Source organism: Octopus sinensis, linkage group LG24 (genome assembly GCF_006345805.1).
Source record: "Octopus sinensis linkage group LG24, ASM634580v1, whole genome shotgun sequence".
Classification (NCBI taxonomy): Eukaryota; Metazoa; Mollusca; class Cephalopoda; order Octopoda; family Octopodidae; genus Octopus; species Octopus sinensis.
The window spans coordinates 10,628,047-10,651,814 of record NC_043020.1 but is presented as its reverse complement, the minus strand read 5'-3'; the positions used below and the strand labels follow the sequence as shown (position 1 = coordinate 10,651,814).

General features: G+C 36.8%; 2 protein-coding genes across 2 annotated transcripts in view; one reads left to right on the top strand and one right to left on the bottom strand.

Annotated features, from left to right (window-relative positions):
• Positions 1 to 3,436, top strand: part of LOC115223933 (tonsoku-like protein) — a 102,758-nt gene extending 99,322 nt beyond the window's left edge. Inside the window, exons 15-16 of the mRNA XM_029794673.2 lie at positions 1,591 to 1,667; positions 2,851 to 3,436. Of these exons, the coding sequence (XP_029650533.2) occupies positions 1,591 to 1,667; positions 2,851 to 3,214 (441 nt within the window). The 3' untranslated portion in view covers positions 3,215 to 3,436. The remainder of the gene's footprint in view (positions 1 to 1,590; positions 1,668 to 2,850) is intronic.
• Positions 3,437 to 7,903: 4,467 nt separating this feature from the next.
• Positions 7,904 to 23,768, bottom strand: part of LOC115224051 (unconventional myosin-VIIa) — a 123,898-nt gene continuing 108,033 nt past the window's right edge. Inside the window, exons 20-24 of the mRNA XM_029794850.2 lie at positions 21,731 to 21,874; positions 15,736 to 15,847; positions 14,205 to 14,304; positions 12,597 to 12,730; positions 7,904 to 8,463 (exon numbers count right to left, since the gene is read on the bottom strand). Coding sequence (XP_029650710.2) covers positions 8,443 to 8,463; positions 12,597 to 12,730; positions 14,205 to 14,304; positions 15,736 to 15,847; positions 21,731 to 21,874 — 511 coding nt within the window. The 3' untranslated portion in view covers positions 7,904 to 8,442. The remainder of the gene's footprint in view (positions 8,464 to 12,596; positions 12,731 to 14,204; positions 14,305 to 15,735; positions 15,848 to 21,730; positions 21,875 to 23,768) is intronic.

The window sequence follows — 23,768 nt, the reverse complement described above, 5'->3', positions numbered from 1 at the left end:
TAATCCAATTCCTGTTTCTCCAATGTAGTATTCTTTGCATTCTGAACAAATGGCACAAGGAATCAGGTTTCTTGGTTTGCAATTCATATTTGCATTGATTTCTTAAAAACGTTTTTAAAGTTTATTTATTTTCCTTTTTCAATGTAATCACGTTCGTTCAGCAGTGAGAGTCACCACATATTGACTTGCTTCTTTATTGTAAATTCTTTCTTTAGTTTGTAGGTTTTTTGGGGTTTTTTTTTTTTAATTAGTATACTTGGCATCTTCTGTAAATTGTTTCTGAATTTCTGATTGTGTCAGTAGTCTGTTCATATACAAGTGAAGAGTAGCATTACATTTATTCCATGGTTTACAATTGTTTCGTCAATTTGCAGGTGACTAAACAATGTCTATACACATTGGATGATAATGACAATTTCTTCATATGTATTATCATTATCATGATCTTCATCATTTAACCCTTTAGCATTCAAGCCGGCCATATCCGGCCAAAAGTTTTCTGCCTGTTTTATGTTCAAACTGGCCACATCTGGTCTCTCACACCAACCCTACAATGTCGTTTTAAAAATTAACATCTGCCTCATCAAAATCTCATAGCTACAAGATAATGCATTTAAACTGGCCATATCCGGCCAGATCATCATCATCATCATTTAAACGGATGCTAAATGATGATGATGAAGTTTTCTGCCTGTTTTATGTTCAAACTGGCCACATCTGGTCTCTCACACCAACCCTACAATGTCGTTTTAAAAATTAACAGCTACCTCATCAAAATCTCATAGCTACAAGATAATGCATTTAAACTGGCCAGATCCGGCCAGATCATCATCATCATCATTTAAACGGATGCTAAATGATGATGATGAAGTTTTCTGCCTGTTTTATGTTCAAACTGGCCAGATCTGGTCTCTCACACCAACCCTACAATATCGTTGTAAAAATTAACAGCTACCTCATCAAATTCTCATAGCTACAAGATAATGCATTTAAACTGGCCATATCTGGCCAAAAGTATTCTGCCTGTTCTATGTTCAAACTGGCCAGATCTGGTCTCTCAGACCAACCCTACAATATCCTTTTAAAAATTAACAGCTACCTCATCAAAATCTCAAAGCTACAAGATAATGCATGATTATAGTTCAAAACAATGTGGATAAAAAAGGATTAATTTTGGCAGAATAATGCGAACACTAAAGGGTTAACCCTTTCATTACCGTATTTATTTTGAGATGCTCTGTGTTTCATTCAAATTATTTTAAATATAACAAAGAATTTAGTAAAAGAACTTTGTTATCATTAAGCTAGTATTGGGAGCATAAATTGTGACTGAGGTTTGGTGGAAGATTTTAATCCAAAACTTATGAAAACAAGACATTTGTACTACAGAGCCAGAGGCGGTTTTGGCCGGGTTGGTATCAAAAGGGTTAATGTATGTTTTCCATGCTGGCATGGGTATGACAATTTGACAGGAGCTGGCCAGGCCAGGAGATGTACAAGTGATTGAGCGTGCGTATGTGTATGTATATGCATGTATTCAAGTATATCATCATACAGATACACGTTTACCTATGTTTACCTGTTTTCCAGTGCGAAGAACCAAAACTGCAGAAACTCTCTCTCGCAGGCTGTGATCTTAGTTTGGAAGATGGCAACCTTTTAGTACGGTAAGTCTTTTGTTAGCATTTCTTACAGCTCTTCTCCCCTCTTCCTTGCAGTGTAACTATAGGCATTGGAGTGGTTGTGTGGTAAGTAGCTTGCTTACAAACCACATGGTTCCGGGTTCAGTCCCAACTGCGTGGCACCTTGGGCAAGTGTCTTCTACTATAGCCTCGGGCCGACCAAAGGCTTGTGAGTGGATTTGGTAGATGGAAACTAAAAGAAGCCCGTCGTATATATGTATATATATATGTGTGTCTGTGTTTGACCCCCCCCCAACATTGCTTGACAACCGATGCTGGTGTGTTTACGCCCCCGTAACTTAGCGGTTCGGCAAAAGAGACCGATAGAATAAGTACTAGGCTTACAAAAAATAAGTGCTGGGGTCAATTTCCTCGACTAAAGGCAGTGCTCCAGCATGGCCACAGTCAAATGACTGAAACAAGTAAAAGAGAGAGAGAGATAGTGGAGTATTAAACTGAATGTTCATTACTCTTTCTATAGGTCATTAACTAGTACTTTCATAGGATTTTGCTATCCCTGAATGAGGTTTATAACCTTTAATTGTGCTTATACGTGTGTGTGTGTGTGTGTAGGCGTGACAGCATGTAGCTTAGCCGTTAGGATATTTGGCTCTCGATTGTAAGGTCATGAGTTCAATCCTTGGTGACATGCTGTGTCCTTGAGCAAGACACTTTATTTCACATTGCTCCAGTCCACTTAGCTGGCAGAAATGAGTAGTATCTGTATTTCAAAGGGCCAACCTTGTCACACTCTGTGTCGTGTGGATTCTCCCTAAGAACTATGTGGTTTCGATTCCCAGACTGGGTGGTGTGTGTGTTTATTGAGCGAAAACACCCAAAGCTCCATGAGGCTCCAGCAGGGATGGTGGTGATCCCTGCTGTACTCTTTCACCACAACTTTCTCTCACTCTACCTTCCTGTTTCTTGAGTAACGCTGTGATGGACTGGTGTCCCGTCCAGCTAGGGGGAACACATACGCCATAGAAACCGGGAAACTGGGGCCCATGAGCCTGGATAGGCTTGAAAAGGACGAAAAAAAACCCACCTCCTCCAATAGCTGTCATTGGACCTAAATTATTAACAATTATTAATTGAACTTTTGTTGCAACATATTTCTTCTTCTGATGTTTATGTATGTTTTTTTGTTTTTGTTTTTCTTGTTTTCCAGTCTGCCATACTTTGCCACACGGTTACAGACCCTGGATCTCTCAAGCAACCCCCAGTTCGAGCAACCTATTTTATTACAGCTTCTACAGAATGCTTCCAGCAATGCTGACTGTGCCCTCGAACAGATTGTTATGATAGACTGTGGAATCTCCAGCCCCCTCACGTCAGACTTTCTCGACAGCTTGGGTAACAAGCTGTCAGCAACCATCCCGTTGGTGAAATTGCATTTCAGCTGCGTAAAATTGGACACTGTTGACCAAAACAGCTTAAAGCAAGTTTGGTGTGGACATTGGGGGGACCTTGCTGTTTGTAGCTTCCACAAAGGTGATATAGTTCAGTTGTCTGTACGAAATAATGTGTATTAATTGAAATGTGTGTGTGTGTGTGTATGTATGAATATATATATATATAAAACGTTGTTGTTTGTAACTTCACCAGAGGTGATATAGTTTAGTTGTCTGTACTAAATAATGTATATTAATTGAAATGTGTGTGTGTGTGTGTATATATATATATATATATATAACTTGTTGTTTGTAACTTCAGCAGAGGTGATATAGTTTAGTTATCTGTACAAAATAATGTATATTAATTGAAATGTGTGTGTGTGTGTGTGTGTGTGTATATATATATATATGTATAAGGGTGAAAAGGAACACACGAGTTGATATGTATGAAAAAATAAGTCTAGATAGAAAATGCTAAAATAATTTTATAAAGAACATTTCAGTACCGGTTTCGGTCATTTTGAGACCTTTTCAACTGTAACGATTAAATGATTAAATTTAGAAAAATTAAAAGAAAAGTTTTTTTAAAGGGATATTTGTATAGTGTTCAAATATAAGTGGCATTTTCATTCTTTCTGCCTTTCTCTGTCTCTCTTGTTTGCACTTGTGTGTTCGGGGTCATTGTGGTTATATATGACCTCGAACACACAAGTGCAAACAAGAGAGACAGAGAAAGGCAGAATGCCACTTATATTTGAACACTATACAAATATCCCTTTAAAAAAACTTTTCTTTTAATTTTTCTAAATTTAATTATTTAATCGTTACAGTTGAAAAGGTCTCAAAATTACCGAAACCGGTACTGAAAGATTCACTATAAAATTATCTTAGCATTTTCTATCTTGACTTATTTTTTCATATATATATATATATATATATACATATATATATATATATAACCTTGTTGTTTGATATAGTTTAGTTATCTGTACAAAATAATGTATATTAATTGAAATGTGTGTGTGTGTGTGTATACATATACATACACACATGTATATGTATATATATATATATATATATAATATATATATATATATATATATAAACCTTGTTTGTAACTTCAGCAGAGGTGATATAGTTTAGTTATCTGTACAAAATAATGTATATTAATTGAAATGTGTATGTGTGTATGAATATTTCCATTCACATAGATTATTTATTCATATTAAAGAGACATTTGTTGTAATTTTTTAAAGACAGGAACTGATTCTTGAGGTGATTGTCAGAATTGGTAGAGCATCAGATGAAATACCTTGCAATATTTGTTCCAACTGTTTGTGTTCTGAGGTCAGTTTTGCCTTTTGTTGAAAAAAATAAATAAATAAAGTACCAGTCATAAACTTGGGTTGATGGTTTTCACTAATTTCTGGCCTTGTGCCTAAATCGTCATCATTAGGCGGCGAGCTGGCAGAAACATTAGCACGCCAGACGAAATGCATAGCCGTATTTTGTTTGCCGTTACGTTCTGAGTTCAAATTCCGCTGAGGTCGACTTTGCCTTTCATCATTTCGGGGTCAATAAATTATGTACCAGTTACGCACTGGGGTCGAGATAATCGACTTAATCCGTTTAGAGCAGGTGAAATGCGTAGCTGTATTTCGTCTGCCGTTTCGTTCTGAGTTCAAATTCCGCCGAGGTTGAGTTTGCCTTTCATCCTTTCGGGGTCAATAAATTATGTATCAGTTATGCACTGGGGTCGATCTAATCGACTTAATCCCGTTGTCTGTCCTTGTTAGGGTTAGGGTTATATGTATATATATATATGTATACATATGTATGTATATCTATGTGTATGTATATATATGTATATGTGTATGTATATCTATGTGTATGTATATATGTATACATGTACACACGTATATATGTATAGACATATATATATGTATACACAAATGTGTATATCAGTGCAGACATATACATACATACATACATACATATACACACATACAAATATATACATACATACATGTAATTCGAATTAGGGCATGAAACGTACGTAGTGATTTTACTTTTTGTCTTATATTAAACTTTTCAACACCTTTTGATAGCTATACACGTTTAAAAAATATATACATAAAAAATATATAAAAATTTATTAATGTTTCTTTTCAGATATCATCAGAAAAAGGTAATTAAAATTCATTAAAATGACAGATCTGTTAGACTTTCAAAGCGGTTAAATTGTTGGTACTTGTATTGTCTCAATGGTCCTGTGGGTACAGACATATCAACACATATACCCCTTGGACAAAGGATCAATCTTGGCCCATACTCATTGTATTTTTTTTTTTTTTCCGATAGGTTTAAATACATCATTTTCACACTAGCTTATTACCTGTTGTCTCAATGGTCTTGTGGGTAAAGTCATGGACACAACAACACATGAACCTCTATAACAAAGGTTCAATCTTTGTGAAAGTAGCCAGAGTTTTTTTTTTTTTTTCCCCCCCCTTCTCAATTTATAGAAAAAATAAAATCATATCACAGTCCCTACCCGAGACTGAACCCTCCATCCATCTACCCCACTGTCTAGTTTGTAACCAACCCCCCTTATCCACTGGCCCATAAGGCCAGTAATACTACTTATAGTAAAAATGAGATACTTGAATCTATTTTAATGATTGGTTATTGATTACATTAGTTTGATAGGTTTAAATATATTATTTTCAAACTAGTAATTGTTGTTGTCTCAATGGTCTTGAGGGTAAAGACATGGACACAGCAATACATATACCCCTTGGACAAAGGTTCAATCCTTGTGAAAATATTCAGTTTTTTTTTTTTTTACCCCCCTTCTCCATTTAAAGAAAAAATAAAATCATATCACATTCCCTACCTGAGACTGAAACCTCTATCTACCCCCACAGTCTTGTTTGTCACCAACCACCCTTATCCACTGGGCCACGAGGCCAGTAATACTACTTATACAAAATATGAGATACTTAAATCTATTTCAATGATTGGTTATTAATTACATTAGTTTGATAGGTTCGCGTAAGTTCTTGTTTATTTATTTAATGAACGTGTTGCGTATTTATAATTATTTAACTTATAATTAGTTTATTTTTTCAATTGTAGACATAAATGTATATGTTTGTGTATATATATTAGGTAAGACTGTATATATGGAACTGTGGCTTTGGGTAAGAATATATCAATATATATGTATACATGTATATTTATGTATATGTGCGTGAGTGTATATACGTATATATCTGTATACTTCAGTGGATATATGTTTATGGTATGTAATATGTATATATATGTATATGTGTGTGTGTGTATATATAAAGTTAATCCAAACATGAAAACGCGAGGACGTGGAACAAATATAGTATTATTGGACGCTCAGGAAAGAAGGAGAGTTTAACGTTTTGAGTGGAGCTCTTCGTCGGAAACATAGAAGGAAAGATCCAAAGAAGGGAAGACGGAGGAAAAAAAATCGCCAACGTTACACACAAGGTCACATTTTGTGACATACATATATATATACATACATACATACGTATGTATATATGTATTTATGTACGTATGTATATATGTATGTATATCTATGTATGTATATATGTATGTATGTATATATGTATATATGTATGTATATATATATGTATGTATATATATCTGTATGTTTATTATATGTATAATGTATGTATATATATATGTTATATATATATGTATGTATAATATCTGTATGTATGTGTATGTATGTATGTGTATGTATGTATGTATATATATATGTATATATATATTTATGTATATGTATATATATTTATGTATATGTATATATATGTATGTATGTATATGCTAGTAGGGTGCCAAGAGCACCATCCGAGCGTGATCGTTGCCAGAGCAGCCACCTGCCTTCCGTACCCATGGCACGTACAAGGGCACCATTCGAGCGTGATCGTTACCAACGTCGCTTCACTGGCATGTGTAAAAAGATTTGAGTGAGGTCATTGCCAGTACCGCCTGACTGGCCCCCGTGCTGGTGGTACGTAAAAAGCACCCACTACACTCTCGGAGTGGTTGGCGTTAGGAAGGGCATCCAGCTGTAGAAACTCTGCCAGATCAAGATTGGAGCCTGGTGCAGCCTCCTGGCTCGCCAACCCTCAGTCAAAATCGTGCAACCCGTGCTAGCATGGAAGGCGGACGTTAAACGATGATGATGATGATGAAGGAGACACACAAAAACAAGCTTCTTTCAGTTTCCACCTACCAAATCCACTTGCAAGGCTCTGGTCTGTCCAAGGCTATAGTAGAAGACATTTGCTCAAGGTGCCATTCTGTGGGATTGAACCCAGAACCATGTGGTTGGGAAGCAAACTTCTTACCACACACACACACACATAATAATAATAATAATAATCATCATCATAATCATATGTATATATATATATATATATATATATATATATTATATATATATATTATATGTGTGTATATAACTTCTTACCACACACACACACACATAATAATAATAATCATCATCATCATCATCATTTAGCGTCTGCTTTCCATGCTAGCATGGGTTGATAATCTTTTCTAATGGAGGCACAAGGCCTCAAATTTGTGGGGCAGAGTTTACTCGATTATATCGACCCCAGTGTTTCACTGGTGCTTAATTTATCAAGTCCAATAGGATGAAAGGCAAAGTCAACCTCAGCGGAATTTGAACTCAGCAGTGTTTTGCCTGTCACTACATTCTAAGTATTTTGTCCAGTGCACTTAATGATATATAACAATTTAAAATATAAATTTAGTTAGTTTCAAAATAGAGTATATTTAGTTAATTGTTCGTATCATTTCATTTTGTCTTCAACCAATGCAGAGGGACCCTGACTCAGCACAAAGTTACTCATTGCAGTTTTCATCACTTATGTTTCACAACTTGTATTAAACCTATTTTCTGTCTTTCAAAAATGTTTCTAGTCTTACTAACAACACCCAAAAACTCTTTGAATGCCACATTATTTGGCACAAAATAGATTTTAAAAAATTAAAAGTGAAATCTAAGACGTCTGACCAACTTTCTTGTGTAATTTTGTATTGAATGAATTAAAACTTTAAAATATACTTAAAAGAAAAAATACCATTTTCTTTACTGTGTTCTGTTACTTTCTGAAGTTGTTCAATTCCTGGTCCTTTTTTATTGAGTAGAGAACTTTGATTGAAAGTATACCAGCAACAACCTTGTTATTTTGCATATCTTTATTTGAGGCAGTAGAATGTTGTGTCTAGTGAATTGAGCAATCTCATACAATATCTGTTGTTGGTTCATACGTCTCCCACTTGTATAAGTAGTTGATTTATAATAATGTACCCATAGTCTGGAAAATAATTGAAGAGACAAATGTTAATATGTAATCAATTTTATCTTACATAATGTTGAGTGGTACCAAAAACATCTTATTATAGTTTTATTTTTATTATTATTATCATTATTATTATTATTATTATCATTATTATCATTATTATTATCATTTATTATTATTATTATCATCATTATTATTATTATCATTTATTATCATTATTATTATTATTATTTACGTAGCAAGCTGACAGAATTGTTAACATGCTGGGAAAAATCTTACATAGTGTTGAACGGTACCAAAAACATCTTATTATAGTTTTATTTTTATTATTATTATCATTATTATTATTATTATAGCATTATTATTATCATATTATTATTATTATTATCATTTATTATAATATTATTATCATCAGTCTTATTATTATTCATTTATTATCATTATTATTATTATTATTTACGTAGCAAGCTGACAGACAGAATTGTTAAAAATGTGGGAAAAATCTTACATAGTGTTGAACGGTACCAAAACAATCTTATTATAGTTTTATTTTTATTATTATTATCATTATTATTATTTTATTATCATTATTATTATTCATTATTCTTATTATATTATCATTTATTATTATTATTATATCATCATATTATATTATTATCTTTATTATCATTATTATTATTATTATTTACGTAGCAAGCTGACAGAATTGTTAACATGCTGGAAAAATCTTACATAGTGTTGAACGGTACCAAAAACATCTTATTATAGTTTTATTTTTATTATTATTATCATTATTATTATATTATTATCATTATTATTATTATCATTCATTTATTATTATTATCATTATTATATTATTATTATCATTATATTATTATTATTATCATCATTATTATTATTATCATTTATTATCATTATGATTATTATTATTTACGTAGCAAGCTGACAGAATTGTTAACATGCTGGGAAAAATCTTACATAGTGTTGACGGTACCAAAAACATCTTATTATAGTTTTATTTTTATTATTATTATCATTATTTTATTATTATTATCATTATTATTATTATCATATTATATTATTATATCATTATTATTATTATTATTCATCATTATTATTATTATCATTTATTATTTTTATTATTATTTACGTAGCAAGCTGACAGAATTGTTAACATGCTGGGAAAAATCTTACATAGTGTTGAACGGTACCAAAAACATCTTATAGTTTTATTTTTATTATTATTATCATTATATTATTATTATTATCATTATTATTATTCATTTATTATCATTATTATTATTATATTATTATTATTATTATCATCATTATTATTATTATCATTTATTATCATTATTATTATTATTATTTACGTAGCAAGCTGACAGAATTGTTAACATGCTGGGAAAAATCTTACATAGTGTTGAACGGTACCAAAAACATCTTATTATAGTTTTATTTTTATTATTATTATCATTATTATTATTATTATTATCATTATTATTATTATCATTATTATTATTATTATTATCTTTATTATTATTATTATCATCATTATTATTATTATCATATTATTATTATTATTATTATTATTTACGTAGCAAGCTGACAGAATTGTTAACATGCTGGGAAAAATCTTACATAGTGTTGAACGGTACCAAAAACATCTTATTATAGTTTTATTTTTATTATTATTACATTATTATTATTATATTATCATTATATTATTATCATTATATTATTATTATTATCATTATTATTATTATTATTATCATCATTATTATTTTATTATTATTATTATTATTTACGTAGCAAGCTGACAGAATTGTTAACATGCTGGGAAAAATCTTACATAGTGTTGAACGGTACCAAAAACATCTTATATAGTTTTATTATTATTATATTATTATTATTATTATTTTGTTTTTGGATCCACACATCTAAAAAGATGCACATCCATACATACAAACATGGTACATAGTTGCATAACACACACACACACACACAGATATGCACACACAAGGAGACAGAGGTGCATACATATACAAACACATGCTCACACACACACACACACACACACACACATAGAAAATACACAAACACAGACAGGCAAGCACATAAATATGCAGGATACGCACATACAGATGCACACACACATACATATATATATATATACATATGCATACACACACATATATACATACATACACATTCAAACACACACACACATACATACGTACATGCATGCATGTATAGGCACACACACATACTGACTCACTGACCCACACACATGCGCACAAACAAACCAAAGGGAACGCAGTGTAAATAACGGACAGAGTCAAGACTTATCTCTTGTTTCAGTCATTTGACTGCGGCCATGCTGGAGCACTGCCTTTAATCGAGCAACTCGACCCCGGGACTTATTCTATTGGTCTCTTTTGCCGAACCGCTAAGTAACGGGGACATAAACACACCAGCATCGGTTGTCAAGCAATGCTAGGGGGACAAACACAGACACACAAACACACACATGCATATATATATATATATATACATATATACGACGGGCTTCTTTTCACTTTCCGTCTACCAAATCCACTCACAAGGCTTTGGTCAGCCCGAGGCTATAGTAGAAGACACTTGCCCAAGGTGCCACGCATTGGGACTGAACCCGGAACCATGTGGTTGGTAAACAAGCTACTTACCACACAGCCACTACGAAAATTTTAGAAAATAAAGATAAGAAATAAGTACAAATTTTACCGGTGATTGTGTTAAATAATAAGACGCTAAAAGAGAATGACTCTCCCCAGACACAACAGATTATTATTATTATTATTATTATGTAGCAAGCTGACAGAATTGTTAGTATGCTGGGGAAAATGCTTAGTTGCTTTTTGTCTTTCTTTACATTCTTGGTTCAAATTCTGCCATGGTCAACTTTGCATTTCATCCTTTCAGGGTCAATAACTTAATTAGCAGTGAAACACTGGAGTCAATGTCATTGACTAGTCTCCTCCCACAAAATTTCAGGCCTTGTGCCTTTAGTAGAAAGGATTGTTATTATTATTTATGTGGTAACCTGGCAGAATTGTTAGTACATTGAGCAAAATGCTTAGTGGCATTTTGTGCCAAGGTCAACTTTATGTTTCATCTTTTCAGGATCAATAAAATAAGTACCAGTTGAACACTGGGGATCAGTGTAATTGACTGGCCATGAAATTACTGGCCTTGTGCCAAAATTTAAAACCATAATTATGATTACTATTAGTAGAAACACTGCCAGATCAGACTGGGTCCTGGTGCAGCCTCTTGGCTTCCCAGACCCCGGTCGAACCGTCCAACCCATGCTAGCATGGAAAACGGATGTTAAATGATGATAATGATGATGATAATTATTATTTTTATCATTATTATTATTGCCTTATTGGCATTTGTGCCAGTGGCAGGTGAAAAAACATTCGAGTGAGGTCATTGCCAGTGCCGCTGGACTGGCTCCTTTGCAGGTGGCACGTAAAAAACACCATTTGAGCGTGGCCGTTGCCAGTACTGCCCAACTGGCCCTCATGCTGGTGGCACATAAAATGCACCTACTACACTCGGAGTGGTTGGCATTGGGAAGGGCATCCAGCTGTAGAAACTCTGCAAGATCAAGATTGGAGCCTGGTGCAGCCATCTGGTTCACCAGTCCTCAGTCAAATCGTCCAACGCATGGAAAGCGAACATTAAACAATGATGATGATGATGATTTGTGGTGGCAAGCTAGCAGAATTGTTAGTACACCTGGCACAATGCTTAGCGACATTTTGTCCATTTTACATTCTGAGTTCAAATTCTGCTAAGGTCAATTCTGTACCAGTTGAGCACTGGGGTCAATGTAATTGACTAACCCTCTGCCTTGAATTGCTGGCCTTGTGCTAAAATTCAAAATGTGGCGAGCTGGCAGAATCATTAGCACACTGGCTGATGATGATGATAATTATTATTATTTTTATCATTATTATTGCCTAAATGGCATTTGTGCCGGTGGCACATGAAAAAACATTTGAGTGAGGTTTTAATAGATTACATGAACTGTTAGGAAACCCTCAAAGAAGTTTTGCTACAATGCAGAAATTACCAAGAATTTTGGCAGGTGAAGAACTTACCCGGAGTTGTACAATGTGATGTGGGACGTCCTGAGTAACACCTTGAAACTGTACCGTCAAATGTCCATCTTTGGTTGAGGAAGGCATCAAGACCTTTACATCATCGCCTTCTTGAAGCCAAACATGTTTGCCAACTAAAAATAGAAGTTGTTTAGGAGAGATAGCAATAAACTGTTGTAAGTTTTGGCACAAGGCCAGCAATTTTGAAGGGTGGGAGCAATGCTTTATTTTATAGAATCTGAAAGGATAAAAGGCAAAACCGGCTTTGGCAGGATTTGAACTCAAAACCTATGGAGTCAAAAGGAAAACTACTAGGCTATATGTCTGATGTTCTAACGCCTCTGCCAGTTTATTGCCTAAGAGATAATAATAATGGCTACAAGAAACTATCTCATCATATTTTTAATGTCTGCTTTCCATGCTAGTATGGGTTGGATGGTTTGACAAGAGTCTGCATTCTGTGTTTGTTTTCGCAGAGTTTTTACGGCAGGATGTCCTTCCTAACATCAACCACCCAGCAGAGTGGAGTGAGTGTTTTTTACCTGGCACAAACACAGGTGAGGTCAGTTTTAGCAAGGTTTTTACAGCGTGGACAGGATGCTTTCTATGTGGCATCAGCATTGGCAGGGTCACCAAGTAACTTGCAAGATAAAAACCTCAGAGAGGAGAGGGAGCATTTGAAGAAGTAATCTTGTGACAGATGACGAAAGTTTTATAGTGAGACAGAAACAGGTGTCTTGTCGTAGAGAAGACACAACATTGGTGCTCTTTTACTCGTTTCAGTCATTTGACTGTGGCCATGCTGGAGCACCACCTTTTAGTCGAGAAAATCTACTCTAGGACTTATTCTTTGTAAGCCTAGTACTTATTCTATCGGTCTCTTTTGGCGAACCACTAAGCTAAGGGAATGTAAACACACCAGCATTGGTTGTCAAGCGATGTTGGGAGGACAAACACAGACACACAAACATATACGCACACATACATATATATGTATATATGCAGTAAGCAATGGCGAATATGTTGTTTCATAAAGTTCTTATCATCCAAGGGTTAATTACCAAAATTGATAGAATAAATACTAAGCTTAAAAGAAAGTCTTGGGATTGATTTATTCAACTAAAACACTTCAAGACGGTGCTCCAGCAAGGCCACAGTCAAATGACTGAAACAAGTAAACTTTTCAGATAAACATACTTTATATTTGTTTTTACATCCTTTCTGGTAAAACAGAATTATTCTCCAAACACCCTAAATATATAATATATGTGTGCTTACATATATATATATATATATATATATATATATAGAAGCACACACATCCAGGCTTCTACACAGTTTCTGTCTACCACATTCATTCATGAGGCACTGGCCAACCTGGGGCTATAACAGAAGACACTTGCCCAAAGTACCACACTGTGGGATGGAACCTGAAACCACAGTTGCAAAACAAGCTTTTCAACCACATAACCATTCTTATATTCTGCTCCTCCTCATCTTCATTGTTTAACATCCATTTTACAGGGTGGACAGATTAATACATTTGTATGTGTGTAGAAGAGAGAGAGAATAAAAAGGGTGGGGTAAATGAAAAAGAAAAATACATACTTTTGAAAACTTCTGTGGCTATGCGTGTCTGTGGGAAGTTCACCTTCATATTGCCAGCTACACTGTAATGTCTTGCAGGAGGGACTGGTGGTGTTACACTCTAGATATTAAAATGACATCACTTACGAATACAGTCAACATATGTGTCTGGGGCAGCTGCATTTTAATAACTGTGAGAAAGATTCACTTATATAATGGAGTTGGACACTAGTGTAGGGTTCTGTATTAAGGGGTAATAATTTTTTCTTCTTTCATAAATTTTCTTGAGTGTGCAAACAAAATAATACACAACGTTTTTACCTTTGATGTTAACCTATACATTAATACACCCCATGACTGCAGAATAACTGCAATCAAATATTGGCTAGACACACACCAATCTGAACTACTGACATGCATTGAAAAAGACCTCATCACTGACAGGCTAAAATTCATCCTCCAAAACATAATTTACATTCAATGGTTCAGCATACCTTCAATTTTCAGGAACTGCAATGGGAACAAAGGTAGCTCCCACATGTTGCAGTAAATTTACCAATTACCAATCCAAAACCTCTCTTCCTCACCCTACTGTGAGGAGTGTGATCTCACAGGCATTCAAAAATAGCTCCACCAAGCAATGGTAGAAATACCCAGGCAAGTCTAAAAATAGCCCACATACTTGGAGACAGGAAGTGTGAGAGAACATTTAATAAGTAATTACTTTTACATGCTTTAATTACCACTGCGAGACGTTATTCATTACATTAGCCTAAAACTAAATTTACTATCTAAAGTCATTATTATTTATTGTCAACTTGATAAAATCAAAATAACACTTTCATCATCAGTTAAGGAAAATCAAAGGAGGCAACTACCCCCTCTGCCTCAGCCTGGCTACGGCCCTACAAAACATTTATAAGAGAATGACTAAAGCAAAATTTCATTAAGAACTCAAATATGGGTACAAACTGTTATACTAACCAAAAAAAATGATTTTTGTTTGACTCAATTTTTTCTAATTTTTGATAAGATGGATACATTGAAACCAGCTATATCTTATTTAACATTCTCTAAAATATACTTTTTTGCTTTTTCCAACTTTATATACTTTTTTTTAACTATATAGGCGCAGGAGTGGCTGTGTGGTAAGTAGCTTGCTAACCAACCACATAGTTCCAGGTTCAGTCCCGCTGCGTGGCATCTTGGGCAAGTGTCTTCTGCTATAGCCCCGGGCTGACCAATGCCTTGTGAGTGGATTTGGTAGACGGAAACTGAAAGAAGCCTGTCGTATATATATATATATATGTGAGTGTGTGTGTGTTTGCGTGTCTGTGTTTGTCCCCCCAACATTACTTGACAACCGATGCTGGTGCGTTTATGTCCCCGTAACTTAGCGGTTCGGCAAAAGAGAACTGATAGAATAAGTACTAGGCTTACAAAGAATAAGTCCCGGGGTCGATTTGCTCGACTAAAAGCGGTGCTGCAGCATGGGCCGCAGTCAATTGACTGAAACAATTAAAAGAGTAACAGAAACCTTGGGTTAACTTACTGGGTTGATGCCATATGTGGCACAGATCTGCTTCACTGTGTTCCAGTCCAACTTAGGAACACTTGATGTCACAAATACAGGGTTGTATTCATTTGGCAGTGAGTTAAGGCGCCTAAAACAGAAACAAACAATGGTTTTCATGTTTGAGCTCAATATATCCATCACATAACTGGTATTTTTGAAAACTGGTCAGAAGATTTAGTTACTGAATTTTCAAATGGAAGTTCAATAATCAAAACTTGAATTTATTTTTTTTTTTTTAAGTCATCAGTTTGATCAAGATTGGCCGTGTCACGAGCAACTTTGCTTTCCAAATGTGTGGTGTTCAGTTTCAGTCACTTCTGTACATTACAATAGCCCTGGACTCTCCAAAGAATTGCAAGATGGAAACTAAGACAAGTCCCTCATATATATATATATATATATATAAATAAATTAAAGAATGGAGTCGAACGACGATTTAACAAAATTCCTTTATTCTCGACATGATTCCTTTATTCTCGACAAAATTCCTTTATTCTCGAGAATAAAGGAATTTTGTTAAATCGTCGTTCGACTCCATTCTTTAATTTATTTATAGTATAAAAAGCACACAAATTTCCACACGAAAGCACATGATTTCTGCCCTTGGCATGTAGCTTCAACCGTGTTTTCTGACGTGAATTTTCTACCCGGGTATCGGTTAACCGAATTATCCATACTAGGATCATTCATTCAACTACTTAAATATATATACATGTATATGTATATATATATGCTCACTTACAAGCAATCAGTGTGCCATAAGTAGGAATACATTTTTTGTGGTGTGGGATTTGACTGTCCTCTTTAGCATGTAAGAAGTGTCTAAATTTTTATACATTCTTATATACATACACACACACACACATATATACACTGTTCTATATTTTAGAGATGAGTAATTCTATACATTATTTACAGTATTTACATTGGACGGATATGTGTCCTCATCTTGTTTGTTGTTACCACAATGTTTCGGCTGAATATAAGTATTCTGCTTACTTACAAGCAATGTGTCATAAGTAAGAATGCCTTTTTTTGTGGTGTGGGATTCAAAATTCCACCAGGCCCCTGAAGGCTGGAGAGTAAATCAGCCAAAACGTAGTGGTAACAACAAAGAATATGAGGACCCCTATCCATCCAATGTAAATAATGTACAGAATTTCTCATCTCTAAAATACAGAACAGTATTATCAAATTGGTACAGAGCCGACATCAGACTTCAATGGAGACATAAAGAGAAACTCCACCAGAAACTAGCTCGTAGTTCAAACCATCTAACCTTTCAGTATAGATGTAGAGACTCAAAGCTAATGCCCCCTGGCTTGAATGTAATGACACCAGTGGCTTCAAATAAAGCTCGAAGAATAATGGAAAGAGCAAGGCATGCCTTCGTCTGTGAGAGAATCCATTATAACTGTTGGAAAAAACATCAACTAAATAATGAAATCAGAGACAGGTTATCTTCATTACTTGGGAGAATAACTAGAGATGACGATAGAAAGAGAATCCAACAAGATCTCGAAAAGTTGTGCCAGAAGGAATTTGAGAAGGTGAAGACACGCCAGGTTAAGAAGTTTATGACGATCATGGGTTAGAGAATGAAGACCGAAGTCCATCACCCACCTGTGAAAGTAGTAATTAATGTAAGTAGCCGATATCTAGAAAACTGTGGAAAAGCAGTATTAAACAAAGGTCTCAACTTTGCGACAGACATCAAACGCATTCCATACTTGGACATAATAGCCCCTATTGAGGAGACAGCCATGAAAATACCAAAAGTTCAGGGAGATGAACTAAGGTGGAAAGTGAGATAGGTACTAGAGAAAGCAGAACTTCCCAAACCAAACATTACTATGGAAGAAAAGATCATCATCATCATCATCGTTTAATGTCCGCTTTTCATGCTAGCATGGGTTGAACCATTTGACTGAGGGCTGGCGAACCAGTTGGCTGCACCAGACCCCAGTCTTTATCTGGCAGAGTTTCTACAGCTGGATGCCCTTCCTAACGCCAACCACTCCGAGAGTGTAGTGGGTGCTTTTACGTGCCACCGGCACAGGGGCCAGTCAGGTGGTACTGGCAACGAGACACGTTAGCGCGCCGGGCGAAATGCGTAGCGGTATTTCGTCTGCGTTACGTTGTGAGTTCAAATTCCGCCGAGGTCGACTTTGCCTTTCGACCTTTCGGGGTCGATAAATTAAGTACCAGTTACGCACTGGGGTTGATGTAATCAACTTAATACCTATGTCTGTCCTTGTTTGTCCCTTCTATGTTTGCCCCCTTGTGGGTAGTAAAGAAATAGGTACTGGCAACGATTTCGCTTGAATTTTTTTTTTTCACTACAGAGTGACAACTCCATCATGATACTTCCAGCGGACAAGGGAAATGCTACTGTGGTGAGGAACAAGTCTGACTACTCTGAAAAATTGGTGAAACACTATCAGTGATTCAAGTAAGACTAGTGACGGACTCCTATCTAAAAGATCGCACTAGTATACCAATAAGAAACTTGATGGAAATGTTGACCTGTGTCGAACTACCTACTTCAGAGTAGATACTGATATATATCGACATGATGAAGGTTTAGCTATGGGCTTGCCATTATCAACAACAATAGCCAATATATAGGTGGAATGGAGGCGCAATGGCCCAGTGGTTATAGGATCGCGGTTTCGATTCCCAGACTGGGCGTTGTGAGTGTTTATTGAGCGAAAACACCTAAAGCTCCACGAGGCTCCGGCAGGGGATGGTGGTGATCCCTGCTGTACTCTTTCACTACAACTTTCTCTCACTCTTACTTCCTGTTTCTGTTGTACCTGTATTTCAAAGGGCCGGCCTTGTCACTCTCTGTGTCACGCTGAATATCCCCGAGAACTACGTTAAGGGTACAAGTGCCTGTGGAGTGCTCAGCCACTTACACGTTAATTTCACGAGCTGGCTGTTCCGTTGATTCGGATCAACCGGAACTCTCATCGTCGTAACCGACGGAGTACTTCCACCATAGATGGAATACTTTGAGAATTTGCCTTTAGAATCAACACCACTAAAGCCAACCTTATGGCTTCAATATGTTGACGACACCTTTATATACTAGCCCCACCAGGAAGATGTCCTAGTACTGCTAGATCATGGGAATTCAATAAAGCCATCTATATAGTTCACAATGGAAAAGAAAAAAGACAATCAGCTAGCATTCCTGGATGTATTCATAATATGTACTAAGCATGGGTCCAGGACATCCATATACCACAAGCCGTGAGGGCGCGTGGCTTAGTGGTTAGGGCATCCGGCTCATGATCGTAAGGTTGTGAGTTCGATTCCCAGCGACGCGTTGTGTCCTTGAGCAAGACACTTTATTTCACGTTGCTCCAGTCCACTCAGCTGGCAAAAATGAGTTGTACTTGTATTTCAAAGGGTCAGCCTTGTCACTCTCTGTGTCACGCTGATTATCCCCGAGAACTATGTTAAGGGTACACGTGTCTGAGGAATGCTCAGCCATTTGCACGTTAATTTCACGAGTAAGCTGTTCCATTGATCGTATCAGCTGGGACCCTCGTCGTCGTAACCGGCGGAGTCTTTTTTTTTTTTATACCACAAGCCAACCTTTACTGGACGATACCTCAATTTCAATTCCCACAATTCATACAGTGTAAAGAGGGGGATTGCTCAGTGCCTGAAACATTGAGCAAAGAATATAAGCAGCGATCCTGATACACACCATGAAGAAATGATCAAGCTATGTAACTATCTATTAAGCAACAGCTACCCAAAAAACATACTATCCACTCTAATTAGGAAGATGAGAGAAGATGAAGCCCATAAACTGGCCACAGTCTACGTACCCTATGTGAAGGGCCTCTCCAAAAAGATACAAAAAGATATGGCGTAGGAGTGGATGTGTGGTAAGTAGCTTGTTTACCAACTACATGGTTCCGGGTTCAGTCCCACTGTGTGGCACCTTGGGCAAGTGTCTTCTACTATAGCCTCGGGCCGACCAAAGCCTTGTGAGTGGATTTGGCAGACGGAAACTGAAAGAAGCCCGTCGTATATATATGTATATATATATATATATGTATGTGTATATGTTTGTGTGTTTGTGTTTGTCCCCCCAACATCACTTGACAACCGATGCTGGCGTGTTTACGTCACCGTAACTTAGCGGTTTGGCAAAAGAGACCGATAGAATAAGTACTGGGGCTTACAAAGAATAAGTCCTGGGGTCGATTTGCTCGACTAAAGGCGGTGCTCCAGCATGGCCACAGTCAAATGACTGAAACAAGTAAGAGAGTATATGTGATCCATATGACATCAGGACAGTATTCAAGAGTAATACAATACTTTGCAAATATCTCCTTCAATCAAGTAAAACCATCAATTGAAGAGAATATGACCAAAGACTGCATGTACTGCAGTTGTGGTAGGTTATACAAAGGCAAAACATGCCACCCACTCAAAAATAAGGGTAGAGGAACGTCGTAAAGCTGTGACATGAGTAGCTGTTGAAAAGAAACGGGTATAGTTGATCATGTATGGAAAAACGGAGAACACCTTCCCCTGTGGGATGAAGTTAAAATAATAGACAGAGAACACTACTGGAAAATATGAAAACTAAAATGAATAACAATATCAGCCTCCCCTGGCACCTGTGCCAGTGGCATGTAAAAAGCACCATCTGTACGTGGTCGATGCCAGCGCCACCTTCACTGGCTTCTGTGCTGGTGGCACATAAAAAGCACCAACCGATCATGGCCGTTTCCAGCCTCCCCTGGCCCCTTGTCAGTGGCATGTAAAAAGCACCCACTACACTCATGGAGTGGTTGGTGTTAGGAAGGGCATCCAGCTGTAGAAATACTGCCAGATCAGACTGGAGCCTGGTGCAGCCTCCTGGCTTCCCAGACCCCGGTCGAGCCATCCAACCCATGCTAGCATGGAAAACAGACGTTAAACGATGATGATGATGATGAAATAATGAGGATATATATGGCAGTCAATGAACGACATATGAGAGCAACATTGACAGAATTCTTTTCATTGTGGATTAATGATAACTTTGCAAAATCGTTACTTTACACTGAAGTACCCATGTATTTCACTTGGAACAGTAGTAATAAAGAATGGCAAAGAAGAAAGCAAAGAAAACAAGTTGAAGGCCATTTGCTTGTATTTATGTTGTCACATCAAAGGCAGGGGAGCTGTGTTACTTCAGAATTTTATTGCACGAAGTTTGAAAAAAAGTGAAAATTATTTTCTTTCCTGCCACACATCAACATATTCAATTTTGAGTGGTTGTGTTATATATAACACACATGAGACCAGGCTGTCAGATGTTACACATCACTGGTCACAATGCATTTTTGTATTAAGCTATACACCAAGATAAAATAAAAATAAATGCGCCCTTTTTAAAGCCTAGCCAGGCTCATAGGCCCGGTTTCCCAGTTTCAATGGCATATGTGCTCCCCAGATGGACGGGATGCCAGTCCATCACAGCGTTACTCATTTTTGCCAGCTGAGTGGACTGGAGCAACGTGAAATTAAATGTTTTGCTCAAGAACACAATGCATCGCCTGGTCCAGGAATCGAAACCACAATCTTACAATCATGATGCTGACACCCTAACCACTAAGCCATGCGCCTCCACAAAAATAAATGCGCCCTTTTAAAGCCTAGCCAGGCTCATGGGCCCAGTTTCCCGGTTTCAATGGCGTATGTGATCCCGAGTTGGACGGGACGCCAGTCCATCACAGCGTTACTCATTTTTGCCAGCTGAGTAGACTGGAGCAACGTGAAATTAAATGTTTTGCTCAAGAACACAACGCATCGCCCGGTCCAGGAATTGAAACCACAATCTTACGATCAAGATCCTGACACCCTAACCACTAAGCCACGCGACTCCACATACACCAAGATATGTATGCGAATATAATATATATACAAACTCAAACACACACACAGGATTAAATATTCTTACCGAAGTTGGAGTGCTTGCAAGTGTTGAAATAAGAATGGCCAGCGTTTACGGCACTGGTATCCTCGCCATTGCGTTTGAATAATCACTGCTGACTGGTACAGAATATGCAGCTTGTATGCTTCCAGTTCTTGTCGTACTTGTTCACTGTAATTTGAAACGTGGGAAAACAATACAGTTCTGTATTTAAGAGATGAGGAATTATGTACATTACTTACATTATTTACATTTGATAGATATTTGTCCTCATCTTGTTTGTTGTTGATACAATGTTTCGGCTGATATACCCTCCAGCCTTCAACAGGAAGGATAGGAAAATATTAGATTTATAAGCCCTAAAATTCACTCCATAATCGCCCATGGGCATATGACATAGTGGTTAAGAGCATGGGCTACTAACTCCAAGATTCCAAGTTCAATTGTGACCTGAATAATAATAATAATAATAATAATAATAATAACAACATCGAAAAATACCTTAGGAATGAGAACCCAGGTTCGAAATTTCCCCAAGACACCTGATGAAGGCTGGAGGGTATATCGGCTGAAACATTGTGTTAACAACAAACAAGATGAGGACAAATATCTGTCAAATGTAAATAATGTAAATAATGTGGAAAAACAAGTTTAAAAGAATACTTCTAAATAATCTGTAGTGACGCCTGGTTCCAGATGCCATTTTGGGATTTTCATCCATGCATGCGCAAGGGTTAGTCTTCCAGAAGGCCTGCTGGAAGTCCCTTATGCGCATGCGCAGTCATCAGCAGCAGCTAGGCTTGACCGCTATTCTCTCTCTTTGCTCCTGCCGCCAACCAAGACGGATGCAACTGAGACCAGCTATGTGGAGCTGGAATTTTGATGGTGAGCGACGTTGCGAGTCTGTGAAAGCCTTCATATTTTGTGTCTGACTACTAAGCCTGCTGCTTCCACCCGCAAGGCGACCAGTTTACTGATGTCCAGAGATGAAATGTTTATTTCGGCAAAATAAATTATTATTATTGTTATTTGTTCAGAGATTCTTGTTCCCGCTATTTTCCTTTCTACAACTATACTCTTTTACTTGTTTCAGTCAGTTGACTGCGGACATGCTGGAGCACCACCTTTAGTCGAGAAACTCAACCCCGGGACTTATTCTTTGTAAGCCCAGTACTTATTATATCGGTCTCTTTTGCCGAACCGCTAAGTGACGGGGACATAAACACACCAGCATCGGTTGTCAAGCGATGTTGGGGTGACAAACACAGACACACAAACATACATGCACACACACACATCATCATCATCATCATCATCATTTAACGTCCGCTTTCCATGCTAGCATGGGTTAGACGGTTCAACTGGGGTCTGGGGAGCCCGAAGGCTGCACCAGGCCAGTCAGATCTGGCAGTGTTTCTACAGCTGGATGCCCTTCCTAACGCCAACCACTCCGATATATATATATATATATATATATATATATATATATATACATATATACGACGGGCTTCTTTTCAGTTTCCATCTACCAAATCCACTCACAAGGCTTTGGTCGGCCCGAGGCTATAGTAGAAGACACTTGCCCAAGGTGCCACGCAGTGGGACTGAATCCGGAACCATGTGGCTGGTAAGCAAGCTACTTACCACACAGCCACTCCTGCGCCTATGTAAAGAATTGTGAAGCACCCAACTAGTGCCAACCTCACTTCAAACAAATCTCCATTTATAATTATTTCTTGCTGTGTATATGTGTCATGTGTATTAATATTATTTGCTTTGCAGAAGCCTCTTACCAGTTACAGAGATGTTATAAACAGATATGACTTTGTCTCTGTGATAACTAGCTTTTTCTCAAGCACACGAGTTCACCAAATTTTCAATTAAATTTCGACATCTCACCAAAGAAATAATAAACAATTTCTAAAGATACTTTGTGTGTCTTTTCACACGTCTTAAACATTTCTTTCTTGATGTAATAGCTGCAGTTTCAACACACAGTTATAGCTCAAGTCGCTTATATATTTTACTAGCAGTATCGCTCGGCGTTGCTCGGGTTTGTAAGGGA